General features: G+C 39.8%; 1 protein-coding gene across 2 annotated transcripts; it reads left to right on the top strand.

The window, feature by feature from the left end:
- Positions 1 to 3311: 3311 nt before the first annotated feature.
- On the top strand, positions 3312 to 18066 carry apbb1 (amyloid beta (A4) precursor protein-binding, family B, member 1 (Fe65)). 2 transcript variants are annotated; one of them, XM_044032085.1, is made up of 15 exons: positions 3312 to 3450; positions 5023 to 5690; positions 7976 to 8181; positions 8268 to 8324; positions 9132 to 9217; positions 9309 to 9375; positions 9702 to 9848; positions 10728 to 10855; positions 11667 to 11672; positions 11833 to 11947; positions 12079 to 12157; positions 12237 to 12317; positions 12431 to 12546; positions 13301 to 13477; positions 14836 to 18066. In XM_044032085.1, exons 2-15 carry the CDS (start codon positions 5045 to 5047, stop codon positions 14989 to 14991), a joined length of 2067 nt encoding a protein of 688 aa, XP_043888020.1. In that variant the 5' UTR covers positions 3312 to 3450; positions 5023 to 5044; the 3' UTR covers positions 14992 to 18066. The 2 variants fall into 2 exon arrangements, with proteins under 2 accessions (XP_043888020.1, XP_043888021.1); XM_044032086.1 differs by lacking the exon at positions 11667 to 11672.
- Positions 18067 to 19176: the final 1110 nt, after the last annotated feature.

The raw sequence follows: 19176 nt of genomic DNA, 5'->3' as shown, positions 1-19176 counted from the left end.
GTTTGTGTGTCTTGGCAATGTAAGGATTATTATATCTATATGGTGACATGAGACAAGATTTGGTCTTAGATTTTGGATCTCGTCATCATATCATATGTCGTGAATTCACTTTGTTATTTGCCATATAAATAGATAACAATCCTTTTTTTTTTTTTAGTTTCCAACTAGTTTTTGAAAGATTTCTTTTCAGGACAGGTGGTCTCATAAATGTGTCAAGCGCTGAATCTTGTTGTCTTTGAGGAGAGCTGCTCCGTTTGTCACTACGCTGTCGTGGAATAAAGGCTGCTGTCGTTAACTGCGTCGCTGAGACGAAGATGAACGACGAGCGCCGCGGGCCTGACAGCTGTCGCCTCACCGTGAGTCTCGTCTCGTCTCGTCTTCCTTTTTAAGAGATCACAGAAGAACATGAAATTTCCTCTTGTCCTTTTCACCCGGGCGTCACATTTGACTCTGAGCTTGGTTTTAATCCACATGTTAAAGCAAATAGTTAAAACAGGTTTTTATCATCTTAAGGATGTCGCCAGATATCTGCCCAATTTCTCTCTCTCGTGTCAATGTGGAGATGCTAACGCATGCTTTTAACTCACACCATCAGCTGCTCCAGAACTCTGCTGCTCGTGTGGTGACGAGGACCAGAAAGAGACTGTGTCTTGTCCTTCCTCTTTCCTCTCCTCTGTCCCCCATTTTTCCTTTCACCCCAACCTGTCTAGGCAGATGGCCGCACATCTTTAAGTCTGGTTCTGTCAGAGATTTCTTCCTGTTCCAAGGGAGTTGTTTTCTCTCCACTGATGCCTCTAGTGCTTGGACATTGTGTGAACTGTTGGGCTTTGTCTTCTCTCTATGATATTGTAAAGGTTTCTGTGGGTTATCTCCGGGTTCTCCAGCTTCCTCCCACAGTCCAAAGATTTGGGGATTAGGCGCATTGGACACTCTAAATTGACTATGAGTGTGTGTATGAATGGTTGTTTGTCTCCATATGTGTCCCTGTGATGGACTGACAAACTGTCCAGGGTGTGGCCTCGCCTATCGCCCTATGTCAGCTGAGATTGGCACAGCACCCACATGACCCTCATGTGGAGGATAAACCGCTAGAAGGTGGATGGATGAATTGATCCGGGTTTCTTTCTCTGTTTGGGGGTGTGGGTGTGTCTGCTCCCAGAGGATCCTCCCCCTCTCTGGACCTTGGAAGATGATTGGATGATTACGACACACCTGCTTCTCATCAGCTCATCTACTCCTGCTACTATTCAAACTGAGGAAAAGTGTGGAAAACTGACCAGTTTTTTCCTATAGCATTTCTATTCTTACCTTGTTTTTACTGCAACTCATTTTCTGCTCTATCTTCTTCAGTATGAAGCCTCACCAACGCCTCTGGACTCATCACCGCTCAGTCGTTAACCAAAGTAGGAAGAACCAGGTTAGATAGAAGAAGATTATGACCTGGATGATTTGGAGAACCTTCACCAACTTCTACATTCTTCCCATGGACGGATAAAGACATCCTGACAAGCCAGGATCAGCGTGGGTCGCCCCTGAGGGTAGGTATCAGTCATACGGCACAGATCCTGAGTGACAGCAGGAGCCACACGGGCTCCAGCGTGAATGATGGATGCCGGCTGTGATGGAGGTGGAATCTACAGCCACAGTGAAATCTGAGCGAGGTGGAAACACAAACTGGTTATAAAACCGCGACTGCGACTTTTGTTGTAGTGAGAATTTAATTTCACAGTAGAGTGCATTGAACAAGATGAGTGTGGCTGTGTGGGATAAAGGAGAGATGTCGCCTTCAGTTACCATAGAAACAGCCTCCACACAATATATGTATTGTAGGTTGTGAGCAATGGAAGTGGAGCAGAGAATAATGTTGTTGATTAATACAAGAAGCCAAATCTTGTTGTAACAATGCTGAATTAATTTCTTTATTAGAATACAACCAGAAAATATGTATGTATTGTTTAAATAACTTTCAGACAAAAAAACAGCTTCTACAGTTTAAAGTGTCAAGTATTTAGTGACCTTCTATTATACTTGATTATTATATTTTGAGGTTGGCAGATTTAACTGTCTTATATGACATCTTATAACTAAATTCTCTTTAAACTCTCTCTAAAGGTGTTAATTTGAAATGGTTCAGAAGCAGCTGTTGTTGACTCAAACCCTTGGAAACTTCAGTGGCTGACACCTCAGGCAACTTGTTTTTGTAGAACTCCGAGTGTCCACAAACTGAAATTATAGGTTTCTCCTCCATTTTGAGCAGAGTCTGGTGGTGTACCACAGGGATCCATTTTAGGTCCGATACTGTGGTGTCATCTGGAGACACAGCATTAGTTAGTGATGACACACAGCTTAACATTGCTGTGTCTCCTGTTGACTCAGGACTGATTGATGGCCTTCACTTCTTTTTTTCACATAAAGTCTCAAATGACACTTTTCAACTCAGTGAATATTCAAGATTATCCAAAAATGTAAGGTCAAAACTGATTGTCTAAAATGATCAAGGGCCAAATATGGTTATAATCTTGATGAAAGATTTAAAAATAATAATAATATGGGGGTGAGGTGGCTCAGTGGTTTAGATCAGTACCCCTGTGTGCAGAGACATCATGGTCACAAGTTCAACTCCACCCCTGACAGGTTGTACTCAATTCGCTTTGGATAAAAGTGTCTGCTAAATGACATGTAATGTAATAATAATAATTATAGCCCGGAGGGTGTGTAAGCACCTGGTGGCCAGGCCTTTGCCCATGGGGCACAGCTAGGCCAATCCCAAACCACATACATGGGCTCATCCCCCTGTGGACCCACCACCCACAGGAGGAATGTGAAGGGTCTGGTGCTATGTGGATTGGTTGGCAAACCAAGGCGGCAGATACTTGGTTAGGAAAAACTGGCAGTTGGGACATGAAGCATCACCCCTCTTGGTGGGGAAGGGGCTGGAGCTTGTGGAAGAGGTTGAGAGATACCGGCTAGATATACTGTAGTTGGCCTCACCTCGACACATAGCTTTGGCTCTGGAACCCACGTCCTCCAGAGGGATTAGGCTCTCTCCTTTGCTGGAGTTGCTTAGGATGAGAGGCGGAAAGGCATGCTTTCCAGAAAGAAGGTGACGAGTTGTGGGGGCCTGTGCCTTAGTGAAGCTCGAAGTCTAGCAACGCCCCTGCGGGCGCAAGGGTCCGCACAATCCAGTGGGCAGCTAATAATAACAATAGTAGTAATAATAATAATAGTAATAATTAATATTATTGTTGTTTCAAGGACTCCGCGCCTGAGTGGCAGCCGCAGTAGTGGGCTCTGGCCGTGACGTCACTCTGTGACGCAGGTTCGCCCTCACTCACCAGCCGAGCCCACTGACAGAAAGCAGACACGGAGAGAAGCAGAGGGCTTTCATGGTTCATGGAAATATGTAGTTAGCTCGCACGGTATTTCGACAACGGGTATTTGGAGGCGCTGGTAAGTCTCTAAAACAATTAACAGCATAAACTTGACAAATTGCAGCCGCCGTGCTCGTTTTTTCCATTTCCATGTTTGAAGCTAACATTAGCCTAGCCAAAATGACGACGGCAGAGATGGCGGACGATGCCCGTTATTTCCAGCTGTGGTGACGGTGGCATCTGATGAATATCACTGTTATTACCGCGTAGTTCGGTCTAAGATGGATTTGAATGGATAAACCATGTGGTTGAATGTAAAATGAGACAACTTGGTCGATACTGACCGGAAAATCGGATGAGAAAAGGGTCGTGATAGCAAGGGGAAGGTGAATCTGCTGAAGTGCGTTTCACATTGCTACAACAAATCCTACAGTGAAAGTGGTGTCAGTCATGGGCGACCCGGAATAGACGAATATCAATCAAACTTCAGTCTCCAGGCTGTAATGTTGCTACTTGCTTTAGCGTTCTGAATTGAGCGTTGAATTTTAGCATGTATTGGTAACGCTTCTCATCATACTTTCAGCAGGAACTGTTACACATTGTCACATTACTTTGTGAAATTACAAACCCTCGAATGAATGCTTTTTTCATCTGTAGCCTGCTAGCTTTGCTGCTAGCAGTAATGCTCAAAAACCTCAGCCTCCCTCAGAGCATTTGCATGGAAAGTTACCATGGGTGCAGGCTCTGAGGGTTTGTTTTGTTCAGTGTGATAGCTTTATATATATATAGCTTTGTGTTATATAAATATATATCGCTAAGACAAATCCGTCACTGTCTATCTTAAAATGGATATTTCAGATGTATATATTTTTGAACTACCAACCTGTCATTGTATTTACTGAATTGGCTAGTCAAAAACACCTTTAGGTGTAATATATAATGGAACCGTTTCATATTGTAAATACATAGTGGTACTATATTATGGAAACAACACTAATATAAAAATTGAACTTTTGGCTTAATACAGTGACACTTAAAAATAGCATTCTGTTATTTTAATGAGCTTCAGCTAAATCAGTGTTTCCCAAACATTCACCCACTTTTATAAGACAATGCAAACGATCGTGACCAAAATCATTGTATAAATTGTGGCATGAGAAAATATGTACTTATTAGTACATTAGTTAGTTGCTATGTATATACATACATAACTCAAGTGTACAATTTAACACAAATCTTTTTCGAGACCCAAAAACAATTTTTTGCGTCCCATCTGTGTGTCCTGATCCAGTCTTTGGGAATCACTGAGCTAAATTTGGACTTGGGAAGTTGGATAACATGACAGTTTGTTAAAGGTTGTGTCGAGAGTATTGCAAGGTATTTGCAAGCAGAGAGGACGTTTTGAAGACGTAGTGAGGAAAAACAGCACAACAGCATAATTTAAAGAGTTTGTAACATCGTAAGGTGCAAAACAGATCAGTTCATAGGTCATATAAATTGATGTAGTGGTTTGTATCTCACTGTTTTTGCATCATTTACAACCAAACACTGTTTGTATCAGTTAAATGTTAGCCCTTAAGGACTCTGTAGGAAAAGTGCTTTGTAAAGGAAGTGTGATTAACTGATATCTCTTCACCTCTTCCCCAACCAGAACAGTTGCATGGAAAGTTACCATGGGTGGCCATGATGATGATGATGTGCCATATGTTGTGAGTAAACAAAAGCAAGATGAAGAGCTAAAGAACAAGCTGAACGACAGCAGCAGCCACTGGTGTGACCAGGAGTCCACTGGTAACAATGCCAAATGGGTCAAAGAAGGCCAGAACCAGCTGCGGAAAGTAGCTGAGAACCACCAGGACCAGGACCACAACTGCAATATAAGCCAGAATGGGAACAAGGAAGATTTCCCTCATCTTAACACCACTCAGGAAGAACAACAGGGAAACGAGGAGCAGAACAAGTCTCCTAAAATAGCAAGGACCCCTGCTCTCAGTCAGGAGGAGTCCAAGAACATCCTTAATGAGCCACTCCTCATCGACACTCTGGAGTCCACAGAGGAAAAAGATGGAGAGAGAGAAGAGGATGGTAAAGAGAAGGAAAATAAATCAGAGGAAGACGAGGAGACAACAGGTGATCCTGGAGAAGAGTCTGTGGTGGAGGAACAGAGTAATGTGGAGTCTCAGATAGAGGGCAGTGTTGGTGGGAGAAATGCCTGCCTCCTCTTCTCCAACATGAACGGGACACCCAGTGAAGAGGAGACCAGCTGGCCTGCAGTGTCTCAGAATAACACGGCCGACAGCTCTCCAAATGGCAACAAAGGTAAACACTGAACAGTGCATAGGGCTTGATGTGTTCAGGCTTCACATATATGAGTTTACAGCATTATACAGGACTAAAAAGCACCTAAGGATGCTCCAGAGCATATTGTGCATATGTAGCATATTGCACTTTGGTGTAACTGCTGCCAACAGAGGAATATGCGTACTACTAGAGATTACCAAGCTTTTTGATTACAAGGACCAGTCAGCAGTCATCATATTACTAACTGATCAGAGCTGATAGTAATCTACCACTAATGTCATGCTAAGATGTATAAAGCAAAGTAAAAGAACGATCTAATCACTGGGGAAAATGCAGAGAAATTAACTTGCTATCAACTTAGGATGGGCATGAGTATTTGCTTGCAAGTCAATCAATTACCATGACTATTCATAATATATTAAAAAATATATAGAGAGAGAGCTAAAAAAAAAAAAGAAGAAAAATGCTGTATTCAAATAAAATGTGCTACTATGACATCCAGTCTGCTGCAGAGCCTTGTTATGGTTTGGTACTTTTTAAATTCCCTTGTGATATATTGTAAAAGGCTTTGACATTTCTAGGTTGAACAGAGAAGAATAATTCATACAGGAATCTGTGCTTTATACTTAAACTTTGGGTTTACACTAAATCGTTCACACAGAGAAAATGTCTATTCTTCACATGCTGTGCAGACTCTGCTATATTTGACACAGATTTAACTTTGGAAAAATCGTAAAACACACTTTTCAATTACTCTTAATACATAGCGCATCAGTCAGTGGGTCCTGCACATTTTTCACAATAAAGTTTTGTTGGAAAACAAATAGAATAAAGTAATAATTAAAATGCAATGTGCTTTGACCTCAAAACAGGGACAGAAGGTGTTGTCGTGATGACATATGTGACAGAGAGAGATGCTAAAACTGGAGGCTCCCATCAGTTAACATGTTATTAAATTAAAAGTGAGATGTTCCTCATCCAGTGTGAACCCGGTCCTCAGGATGTGCGTGACGTCGGCTGAGAAAATTGTCTCTCGCTCCCTCTTAAGACAATCTACAATCAAACATTTGTTTTGTCGCAGTCTAAAGGAGCTCTTCCTCCTCCGTGAGAACCTGTGACTCACCTGAGACTTGATGAAAATTGGGCTGTGACGGCAGCTAAAGAGAAAGAGGAGTTGCCAATGATTTTCTGACACGGTTCTATTCTCGATATTGATTGGGATAGGGTCTTTCAGTTACAATACAATAAGTTTTGCTTGGACTTAAAAGACTCTGAGAACTAATTAGTGCAGTGGTGGATACACTTATCTGTATGGATTGGAAAAACTTTACTTTCCTTGCTCTTTTCTTGTGCAGTGATGATTTTGGTCCATGACACCAATGTGGTCGGTCAATTTTATAGTTGTGTATATATACTGTACTATGTAATGTAAAGCAGCCGTATACAGTCAAGTGCGGTGTCTTTTACTACTTTAATTTGTAAAATCTATCTTATTAGCTGTCTATTGTTAAATTACCCTGGTTATGTTGTAGTATGTGGTGAAGAACCTGATCTGGATTAGGTATAGATCAGAATAAATCTGCATCCATGTTTCCACAGTTGTTTTGCAGAGATTCAGTAAGTTGTAGAAGTGAGAGGCAACAATGATGGGGGAGGGGGGGAAACAAGGCTTTGTTAGTGTCACTTGCAACTTCCGCTTCAATAAAATACAATAACTTCCGCTCCTTTAATTCCGAGTCAGTTGTCGCTAAGGGAATGTGAGCGATTAAAACTTCTTTTATCAATCGATAAACACTTGCATTGCCTTTAAGTAGTTGTTTCAGTAGTTCTTCAGGGATTCAACATGGCCTAAAACGAAATTTCACCATCATGAGGGGAATAAAACAGAGCATCCTTCTGTGCACAGCGTCTGCTAAATACTAAGACACTGACTGTAGAACATCTCTACTTCTTTGGCTGACAGCTTGACCATGCATATAGTCAACTGACATTTTCTTTCACATCTGATGATCTGATAAATGTCTTTGGTTCTGCCTGTCAAGACTGAAACACTGTCATTTAGATTTCAATCTAAAATGGAGCTCCCAGTGTGTTCAAATCCAGGCTTGAGCCTCACAGTTGCCACATATTCGGAACTATTTTTAAACAAAACCTGAGTCAGTAAGAGTGCAGTTATAAAGTTAGGCTTCAAAAGGCTTCGTTAAATTATAAAGAAAATTATATTATTAACTTTAATTACTTCCACCACACATTCAACACATAACACTTAACAACAGCTATTTCATTTACTCCCTGTCCTTCAGAGTCCTTCTGGGACTCCAGTGCTTTTGAGACGGACACAGACCTGCCCTCAGGATGGATGAGGGTGCGAGATACATCTGGCACATACTACTGGCACATCCCCACAGGCACCACCCAGTGGGAACCTCCCTCTCCCCTCGGTAAAGTCGGCGACTCCATGATGTCCTCCAGTATGTCCCTGGAGACCACTCCCTGTGACGAGCCCGAGGTGAGTTTCAACACTTATGTTTTTACTCGTCCACAGACACAGACTGTTATTATCATGGTAGTAATTACTTCTGTTCCATTTTCCAGGAATCCTGGGGTCACCTCTCCGGCACAGATGAAGCAGCTGGTGAAGAACTGTGGAAAGTAAGTCTTCAAAATAAAAAGTGTTCTGTCCCTGCTACTCTGCTTCGGAAGTTCCGTTATAAACTGAAACTAAACATACAAAAACATGCACGGATGTCAATATGTTAGCTTCATGCTAACCTTTATGGCAGAATACATGCACGTGCCAACAGTTAACATTGTTACATACACTCAACCCCATTTTTAGAAGGAACTTTAACTTTTGATTACATCAAACCTAAAAGTACTTTCAGGCAAATGTTTTTCTCGGTCACACAATGGAAAATAAGTGACTGCACAGGTGTTATTCATTTATGTTAACATATATTAATTATTGGTACATTTCTCAAATTTGTATAATTTCCTTCAATATCAACATTACTAAAGTTCCAATATCATATTTACCTGCTCTGCAAACACACTTATATTTGCAGTTACTGTATATTAAAAAGTTTAAGTCCACATTTAATTGCTTTCTTTAACATTCCTCAGGAGTAAAACTTTAAATATGTGACTGATCAATATGATTGTCTATGTTGAACAGATTTCAAACATTTTGATCATGATAACATTTTTGCACATATCACCCAGTCCTGTTTTCATTCCTTCAAAGATGAAAGCTCTAGATTTCTTCCAAAATCAGCTGATAATGTAGGCGTTTTATTTCTGATGGCACATTTTTTATTTTCCCTGAGTTGTGAAGCCTAAACCAAACTATAATTGAACAATATGTGGCCATGCTCCTCATCTTGACACAGGTTGCAGCTGATTTTCTTGTGAAATTACAACTTCATTCTCTCCCTGGAATAAATATTTTTTTGATTTCAGGAGGAGGAGGAGGCAGAAGTTATGTCTGATCAAAGTCTAAAAGAGTTTGAAGGAGCAACTCTACGCTATGCATCCATCAACCTGAAGTACGTGCTGTTCAAGCAGTTTTGATCAGTTGTTAGTGGCTGATAGTTCACTGACTTAACGTTACTGAATTTTCTACTCTTCTTGCTGTAGCTACAATTGCTCCCAGTCCGAGGAAGATGAGAAGTTCACTCCACTCTCCACCGATATAGAAACTAAGGTAAATCAGTGTTTGTTGTTGCATTTTCTGACCATACTGAATTTGAAAGTGCCTTTTTTCCAGGGTAGAAATGTGAATCTGTTCCATAATATTTCAAAACTCTCACACTTAAACGTACAGTTGGGCGGGCTGTAATTGCAGGTGGTATTAATAGTTTATGTGGAGGCTGAAGTTTTGCTTAGTTTACTCAAACAAACGAGAGATGAAGATGAGGCCTGAACCTGTAATCTTCTCCTACAGTAACTTTATGTCTCTTCGCCTTTTCTGTGCAGCCCTGCTTTGTCCTAACGTGTTGCATCTTTTTTTCTTTTATTATTGTTTCCCAGTGTTTTGCGGTGCGTTCACTGGGATGGGTCGAGATGTCCGAGGAGGACATGGCACCCGGCAAGAGCAGCATTGCTGTCAACAACTGCATCAGGCAGCTCTCCTATCACAAACACAACCTCCATGACGCTGCTGGCATCTGGGGAGAGGTGAGAGGATTCTACACTCCATTTTTCCAAAATAACTATCACTTTTCGATATCTGCCAACTGTTAAGGAATCACGGTTCTGGCGTTACAAACGTGCGGCGCGCTGGTGAATCTCGTCAGTCGTTCCGCCGATGTCCTGAGGGCTACCGTAATGACAAGTATATAGGCACAAAGCTCTGCTTTCCAGTATCCGTCCATCCGTCTTCTGCTGCTTTATCCTCCACATGAGGGTTGCAGGGGCGCTGTGCCAATCCCAGCTGACATGGGCGAAAGGCAGGGTCACACCCTGGAAAGGTCGATAGTCCATAGTTTTCTAGGTCTAGATCACAAACGGTCTAGGATTTACAGTAATGAGAAGGACAACAGGATGTTAGCAGATGTTTTCTAGAGGCAGTGTCATCTGTCAAAGTTGTTGTCCTGCCTGCTACACAGAGCTACACAACCACTGACCAGAAAGTCTCTCCAAAAACACAATGTGTGGACGTCTACTTACTTGTTTCTGCCCAAAATCGGGTTTCTTTCATAGAACAATGTCCCTAACAAAGACACTTTTTATTCTGTTCAGTTGCATAGACTGTTTTTAATACTGTCTTGCTTGTAATATCCCCAGTTACCACTTGGTGGAGCTCATGCGAATATAGCTTCAGTCATTGCAGGAGCTTTTTCTGTGAAGTCACAGTGTTGTCGTCGTCGTTGTTGCGGCTTTATTGTGTTGAACATGTAGACTGCGGATACAATAGTCAAAGCACAAGTTTGAACAAGTGTCTCTGTATTTAATGCTTGTACACAACCACCCTTTAACTCCTGAAGTTGACAGCAGCAGCACAGATGGTTTATAAGTGAAGCTGCTCTTAGTAAGAATGTGCGTGTGTCGTGACAGGGGAAGGACATGCTGATGGTTTTGGAGAATGACACGATGAACTTGATCGACCCGCTGGGCCAAACTCTGCTTCACACTCAGCCCATCGGCAGTATCCGTGTTTGGGGTGTAGGCAGAGACAACGGCAGGTCAGTATGCAGTAGATCCGTCGTGGAGACGGAAGATTGACGCACTTTGTTTAAACATGGTGATCAGAAATGGCTAATGAAAAACAACAATTATATAATCAGGTGATGGTAGGTTTATTTAGAAAATTATAATGTCAAATTCAACACACTGTATCTTTAAAGGAAACTATTTGAAACTATCATGTAGTTGTATTTGTTGTGTGATATAGGGCTGCAAATAAGTATTAATTACATTATTCAGTGAACCTGTTTGTTATTTTGTTGATAATTGATAAGTAGTTTTGTCTATGGGATGTCAAAACAATATTTAATAGTGTTTCCCTAAACTTTGAAATGTCAACATTCTCCATTGACTTATTTTGTCCAAAGAGGAGCAAAGAAACTGGAACATATTTGTATTTAACTGTAGTGGTGGATTAATCAGTCAATTATTGCTTGTGTGTTAGTACTCTTGTTCTTTAATTTATAGTTCACATTTTCTTATATTGGAGGATTAAATATTTACCTTAAGAGGTTTATTTTACCCTCAGTCAAGGTTTTTTTTTCCTCCTGACAAACAGCCCTCTCTGAATTCTCTGTCTCTTAATCTGCATTTAAATATTTATTCCTATTTTAAATAATCGACAGCCTCCTGCTTCACTTTCCTGAAAATACTGAGTGTCAGGGCAGTGCTGCCCTCTGCTGGATTATCGTTAGGATTACACACAAAAATAATAACACTCCTGATGTGTCCTGTTTTTGTGTTTTACCTGTAATCCTGCAACTAACCATCATGTCTTTTCTTTCATGCTGCATTTTCCATCATGAACAGGGAAAGGTATATTTCACTTACTTCTGCCAATTGATTATTTTGTGATTTCTGTATTTGCAGTGGTGTGTGTGTGTGTGTTTGTTAAAAGTAGCGTCACACATTTTTTTTTGTTGTATTAATAATTCAATATGTGACTCTGACCTTTCCCATCTAATTTCACCTGCAGGGATTTTGCATATGTGGCTCGAGACAACTTGACCCAAGTTCTGAAGTGTCATGTTTTCCGTTGTGACTCGCCTGCCAAGAACATCGCCACCAGCTTACATGAGATGTGCTCAAAGGTCAGCCGCGATTTGGATTTAATTTTGTTTCGTAACGAATTCGGTACACGGGGACAGGGCTCGGGCATCATCAGCCGTGGATTTCTGACTTGAAACTTCTCACATTTTCTCCCCGAATTCAACTTTTTTAGATAATGATGGAGAGAAAAGCAACTAAGCCAGGGTTCGGCAGATTCGGCTCTGACCGAGATGCGGTCATCCCTATTCAAGGTACTGTTAACTGGCTTTATTTTAATATCATTATAGCTTGTGGAAAGATAATCTAATGTCTCTTTTTGTTTCCTAACAGAGTTCCCTGTACCTAAAAATGAACTCTTCCAGCACTTCAGTGTTTACTACCTTGGTTGTAAAAATGTGGTGAAGCCTGTTGGTAAGAAAGCAGTTAACAAAATATTAATATTAATTATATTATTATAAATATATTTGATTCCAGGCACTATCATTCCAAACTCTGTGTTGTTGTTTCGTTTTTCTGTTTCTTAGGTATGGATGTCATTAATGACGCTCTGGAGGTGGAAATTAATGGCAAAGACAAAAATGATTGGACACCAGTCTCTGTGAATGTTGCACCAGCCACTCTCACAATACTTTCAAGACAGGTAAGCGACAATCAATGCGGTGTGAAGAATTAAAAATTTGCACTTCATGTCAATCACAATCATGTCGCACAGCAGAGATTGCACCATTAACTCTCAGTGGAAACACTTTATTTACACCTTTTCTGTGACTTCTTACTGAAGTGCTTAAGTTCAGCAACTCTCAAGTTCCCTAAATTTATGATCATCCTTGTAAAAGGGATGAAGTCACAATTTAAAGGAAACATTTAAATTTGGATACTCAAGTTTTATGGCATCTTAAAGTCCAAGCATACATTCTCTGGAGATGGAATTTGCATTAATAGAGGAATTATCAAAGCCATTTAAAGAGTTTTGTCCAATAAAAGTGCGTTAAATATTTTTAAATTAATGCCAAGAACTGTTTTGACAATTTGGACAGTGCTACAAATGAAATTATATGAAATTATATGTTTGGAATTATCCTTAATTTAGGGTGTTGGTGGGGCTGTTTTCAGATTGTATACAGCTATATCTTTGGACAAAAGGTGTTGTGCATGGGAATAAATGCCCTCTCTCTCTCCAAAGTTGTTTATGAGGTGATGGAAGGAGGATGGAGGAGAATTTTAATGACACTAACCGACACAAAGTTGGCTAAATACGTCATAATTACAGCAGCTTTTTTTTTTTTTTCCCAGTTTTCAGAGTTGCATTTAAAGCCTTTTTTTTATCTATTGTATTTGACAAATAATCCACCTTCATGATGTAATTCACTGTCATTTTTTTTGTCTATGTCCAGGATGAGGACGTGCTGTACGAGTGCAGGGTGCGTTTCCTGTCTTTTATGGGCGTGGGCAAGGACGTCCACTCCTTCGCGTTCATCATGGCCGAGGGCCCGCGAGACTTCACCTGTCACATGTTCTGGTGTGAGCCTAACGCTGCCAGTCTGAGTGAGGCTGTGCAGGCGGCCTGCATGGTGAGTCACAGCATTCCTTTTTTTTTGTTTAGACTTGCTTTTATTGAATGTTTTCTATTTACCAGTTGTAAAACCAACATATAAAAAATAATTACAAAAACAATAGCAATCTGTCCATGTTTCTACTCGATCAACTATCTTTCCTGTGGTCTGCGTTGCTGTTCTTGTCTTGGAATATTGTCCATTTTATCCATTTGTCTTCAAACTGAGCTTCCTGTAGTAGATTTGTGTAGATTTTCTCTACAATCTGTGCCCATTAATCCTGTGTATCCTGTTTGTTGTATAATTAATTTTACTACATTTTTATGGACTTGAATGCACGCTGCTGTAATATAAAATACCGTTTCAGCTAATTTTGGTTCCCAGAATGATTTGGAACGTTACCTTTTGCTTGAGGGAATGTTCCCTGAAGGTTCCCCCAAGGTTCTCCGTTTAGAGAACATTCTCTAAAGGTTCCCAGAACATTTTCCGAACATTACTTTCAACAACATACAAAGACGAAATCCTGAGGACAAATTGCTTTAGTTTTAGGGCTGAAACGATTAATTAAGGAATCGCTTCACAACTCAAACGAATCACCACTATTTTGATAATCAGTTTGAGTGTTTTTTTTTTTATTACATTACATGTCATTTAGCAGACGCTTTTATCCAAAGCGACTTACAAAAGTGCATTTAAACATTTGGGTACAAATAAGAGCTAGAAGTAAGTAAGAGCTTCAAGTAGAACAAACTATGAAGTGCTAGTCATAAGTGCAATACAAGTTTTTTTTTTTTTTTTTTTTTGTTGTCTTAGTCGAGGTAGAGTCTTTTTTAACAAATAAAATTTTTTGGCCCTAATTGTGAATATTTTCTTGTTTCTGTGCTTCATATAAGAAAAGCAAGACATTTGAGAACATAATTCGGTACAACATAGATCAATATTTTTCAACATTTCAAGGACCACACAGCTAATTGATTAATTGGGAAACTAATCGACTTATTAATCGAATAGCTCTACTTCATTTATGTTCTTTTATTATATCTAAAAATGGATGTTAATTTAAGGTTTGAACAGGGTTGATAAATTGGTGCTGTCAGATTTTCATGTCATTCTCTAATAGAATAGTTAAAGCTAGCAGAAATTTGAATCACACTTGTTTGAATGTGGAACTATATGGAGCAAAGAAACCAGAAAATATTCACATTTTAAAGCTGTATAATCAGAAATCACTTAAACTCAAACTGATGAAGTGATTATCTAAACAGTTGACGATTACTGTAGTAATCAAATTCTAGTTGCAGCCCTGCACTTAAGTGTTAAGTCAAGTGTTTGCAAAACACCATTCATGCTCTTTTTGTGTGTCCTTTTCTTTTTAGCTCCGCTACCAGAAATGTTTGGATGCACGTCCACCCAGCCTGGCCTCCTGCCTGCCCACGCCTCCTGCCGACTCAGTGGCTCGGCGTGTCAAGAAGGGGGTTCAGAGTCTGCTGGGCAGCTTCAAGAGCTACAGGTCGGGTCCTCAATCACCCTGAGTCGGAGAGAAGACGATGCAAGGTCCAGTTCCTCACAGGGTCCATCACTATAAAAGCCCCCTCTTCACTTTCACATCTCCTCCTCCTCCTTCTGCCACACTTTCGCCTTATGACCCCTTTCACTTGTCTAGTGGGTAGTCTAGAATGTGGATTTGTTTCAGGGGCAAATGTGTGTGTGACTGAAAAAAAACAGCAGCAGCAACAACAAACAAACCCCAGGCATCATTTTAGTTTCTCTGCTGAGATTCTTTCAGAGTCTTAACTATTTTTGTGTTTTAACAGAAACAATGCGATGAATGTTGGATGTAGATGTAGTATAGTTTTACATGCCATTGAAAAAGAGGTGGATAGGTCTCATGGAATTAAGGCCTTTGCACATGAGACATTTTCTTTATCCTTGCGTGTGATTCATATTTTTTTTATTTTTAATTTTTCTTTAAACCTGTACACAGTCAACATGAGCTTTCACATCAGAAACATTGCAACTTCTATATTTGAACTAATAACTTAATCCATTATGTAGAAGTTTGTAATCCTTCAAATGCCAGTAACACAATCACTTTTGAATAATTATATTTCATTTTCAGGCCTTAACATAATAAACACAAAAGCACTGCCACCTGCTGGAAAACCAGGATAACTACTTCTATGCCAAATGGAGGAAAATGGATCATTATGTTAAGTAGTGACATTTTTTTAACTTTTAGGCCAGGATATCGGAATTAAAGCGTAATAACTTGGATTGTCTGCTTTCATGGTGCCAAAAATGAATTACCTGAGGCGGATGTTTATGGACTTAAGGTGAAGAATGCAACTAATTAGTTTTACACTGTGTATTTAAGACAAAGCAAAGGAACACGTGTCAAAATTTAAGTTTTGGCAGACAAAATGATTAAGACAATAAAAGATTATGAAGCATAGGTTGCATGAAGTTTGGTGTTGGCTGTTTCCAGGTTTTCTTTTCTTTTTGACTTAACACCAGTTCATGATCAATAGAAATGGCCTCAAACTTTCAATTCTCGTGATCTTTATCCTTAAAGTCAAGCATCAAAGTGAACCGGATGTAGTGAAACTTGTGCGCGTGTTTGCGTCGCCACTGATGTGCAAAGGCCACCGGTCGTGTTTCCTGTTTCCTCCTTCGTGCAATGATCATCTCTGACACTCCTTTTCTACTGTCTACAGAAGGTACTGTAATACAGCCACAGTCGTATAGTGTCAAGTATCTTAACACTGTATTTTCTAAAACATCACTGCACCTCTCTCTCTCTGCTGCCGTAGGTCGTAACAGAAGTGCCGCAGGCGCCTCAGTAGTTGTTTGCCACGTAGTCTTAAAACGTCCCCAAACGATGTATTTTAGTCTTCCAAAGAAACACGCTACGTCTGTCTGTCACGTAGCGAGCGACCACCTGATTTGAGCGTCGAGTGTGTTCCTCATCACGTTTCTGCATGAACATTTGCAAGTTCAGTGCTAGTGTGCAATAATCAGATGTTCCCGTATGCTATGGTATGGTTTGAGTGTGTTGCCACTGGAACAGCAGAGCCATGTGGGGAAAAAAAAAAATCATCCTCCTGTTTAATTATTGATAAAAAAAAAAAACTCCGGGTTTTCACACAACAAAATGACTGAATAGTACTGTAGAGACTCACCACAGGCTGCATGTTTTCATAGCATAGAGTTGTGGCTGCTTGAGACTCATCAATGTATCCTGTAAATTATCTGTGCGTGTGGTCGGAGGAGGCTGGAAGTCCACGTGTTGTTTGATGTTTACATAGGCATGTCACTCTAGTTAGAGTCGGTGTTTATCACAAGTTAGCAGTAGAGATTTAGACTTCCTGTCGCCGAAAACACGAGAGCGGTTTGTGTATATGACAAAACTAGAGATGATTTCTTTCTGCAGTGGTGCACATTTTTATTTGTATTTTTTTTTTTGCCCCCTCAGCCACATTTTTCTGTGTGGGGGCCCCCACCCCGGCCGCTTCGGTTAATGTATTTTTTATCGTTTCCACACACAACAATGTAAAAGACTTGAGAAGATTTACACGTTACTAGCTTGTTAGAGTTACTTTTTTATAAAGACGAAATGCATTCATTAGGCGAGTTGTACTTTATCTATGTCTATGTGATCAATTCTGTCTGTAGCACAATAGTAATAGTCATATTAAAGAAGCAGTTAGTAAGATGTTTTGAAAAGATACAGCAAAAGACACGAAAAATAGCTACAAATTAAACTTTTACTGTGTTCGTTTTTTTTAACAACTTAATTATGTTAATGAATTAATTCCTCATACGATGTTACGATGTTTCTTTTAGACATTTTCCCTTTGCGTCTGTTATTTCTATGCTTCAAATGCATTATAGTCAAATCTACAGTGAAACTATATTTGGTTTCAGGCAGGGCTCCAGACTAACTTTTTTCAGTAGTTGCACTGGTGCGAGTAGTGTTGCCTTCTTGTCCTTTCCTGTATATATACATTCATACTTGAGACAGTAAATGTTTTTATTTTAAGTATACTGCACGTCGTGGTGGGAGTCGAATCGAAACAAATCCTTTTCTTTGCCGTTTTCAAAAAGGTCCCCCCTTAGAGACGGCATTGTTTCAGGAAATATCTCTGTCCACACGGAAACCCCCTGCTGTAGTACATATACCAGCACTGTGTGGGGCACTGTAACGTTACACCAAAAAAACAGAAGTCGCTTTACACATTACAGATATAATAATAACAGAAATGGTGACAGAATTCACTGTCTCCACGGAAATGCAAGGCTGGTGTTTTGAAATTTTCCCACTCTGGGAGGCGCATTAATCTTGAATTACTATCTTGTTTGGTCGCGCTTCTCATGACTGCTGCACACGCTGGAAGCTGTGTACAGTAGTATCTGCCAATCAAGAGTCAAAGACCCGCCCCCTTCTCGCGTCATAATCCATGATTGGGAGTTCGAATAAGTGCGGACAACACAGGCTTCCTGGACAGGAATGTTAGGCGCACCAGTGCGACCAACGGGAAAAGAAGTGTAGTCACAATCCAAAGATTTACGTACAAGGAAAATAACGATTGTAAATGACTGTGGTTAATCATAGATTCCTGTAGTTTAGTTATAAAACACTAAAACTCTTCCCAACTGCCTCTTTACATGTGTATAAATGAGAACACTAATAAAAAAAAACTACATTGACTCGTATAGATAAATATATATATATATATATAACACGTCACTCACGTCAGTTGTCAGTTGAAATTATAATTATTGTGCTTTTTCCTTTTTTTTTCTCCTCCTCCAGTCAGTGGCAGCACTAAAGCCAGACGAAACATTCAAGAAACATTAGCAGATTAATTTATTTCTGTTCATGTAAATTAGGTGTATAAAAATGTAATGTATATAAAAGTCACTGCACAATAAATGTGAACATATCATAACGGTCGAATTTTGTTGTCGTCTTTTAAAAAAAAAACATTTTTTTGAAAAAAGGTGGGTGTGATCCAGTGTTGCCAGCGTTGACTTTCTAAAAAAGAAAAAGGCCGAACGTACAATCATTTGGCCGTTTCATTGAAACACGTCGCAAACCTTGCCTGTGATTTGAGAGCAACTAACCAATTGCAACTTTTAGTCTCATAATTGTGACTTTTATCTCATAATTGCGACTTTTAGTCTCATAATTGTGACTTCTATCTCAACTTTTTATATCATTATGACTTTTTATCTCATAATTATGAAATTGTATCTCATACTTTAGACTGTTATCTCATAATGATGACTTTATGAGTGGCGTCCCCTCCGTAAAAAGCGGTGGCACGGTGTGACAATCTTTTGGCTTTTATTTTGAAGGAACCGTTACCTTCTCTTGAAATGACAGTGTTAATTTTAAATCAATATAAAGAGTAAATAATTTTGCTACTATTCTGGCACTTTCACAAGTTGTTTTAATTGTGTACGATAATTTTGTCAAAGTACGATCATTTTAAAGTCACAGTACGATATTTCTGTATTTTCCATCTGGCAACACTGGTGGGATTGTAAAAATCTCAATGAATTCTCATGAAATTCGTTAACTGTTCCATCCGAGTGACTTCAAACTAATTTGTCTAATATTCTCAGAAGTTTGTTTTTTCCAGGTTGTGTGAAGCGTTGACGTGTCTCTGAGAAGATTGGTCTCCAAAAGGTCTGGAAGCTGAAAATGTCTATTC

Source organism: Solea senegalensis, linkage group LG8, assembly GCF_019176455.1.
Source record: "Solea senegalensis isolate Sse05_10M linkage group LG8, IFAPA_SoseM_1, whole genome shotgun sequence".
Lineage (NCBI taxonomy): Eukaryota > Metazoa > Chordata > Actinopteri > Pleuronectiformes > Soleidae > Solea > Solea senegalensis.
This window is presented reverse-complemented; position numbering and strand designations above follow the sequence as displayed.

Bases quoted from the DNA above. Each gene is read 5' to 3' on its own strand.
- apbb1 (XM_044032085.1), top strand. From the start codon at position 5,045: ATGGGTGGCCATGATGATGATGATGTGCCATATGTTGTGAGTAAACAA. The intron at 8,182-8,267 runs GTGAGTTTCAAC...TCCATTTTCCAG, and splicing joins CTCCCTGTGACGAGCCCGAG to GAATCCTGGGGTCACCTCTC. The intron at 12,158-12,236 runs GTACTGTTAACT...GTTTCCTAACAG, and splicing joins TGCGGTCATCCCTATTCAAG to AGTTCCCTGTACCTAAAAAT.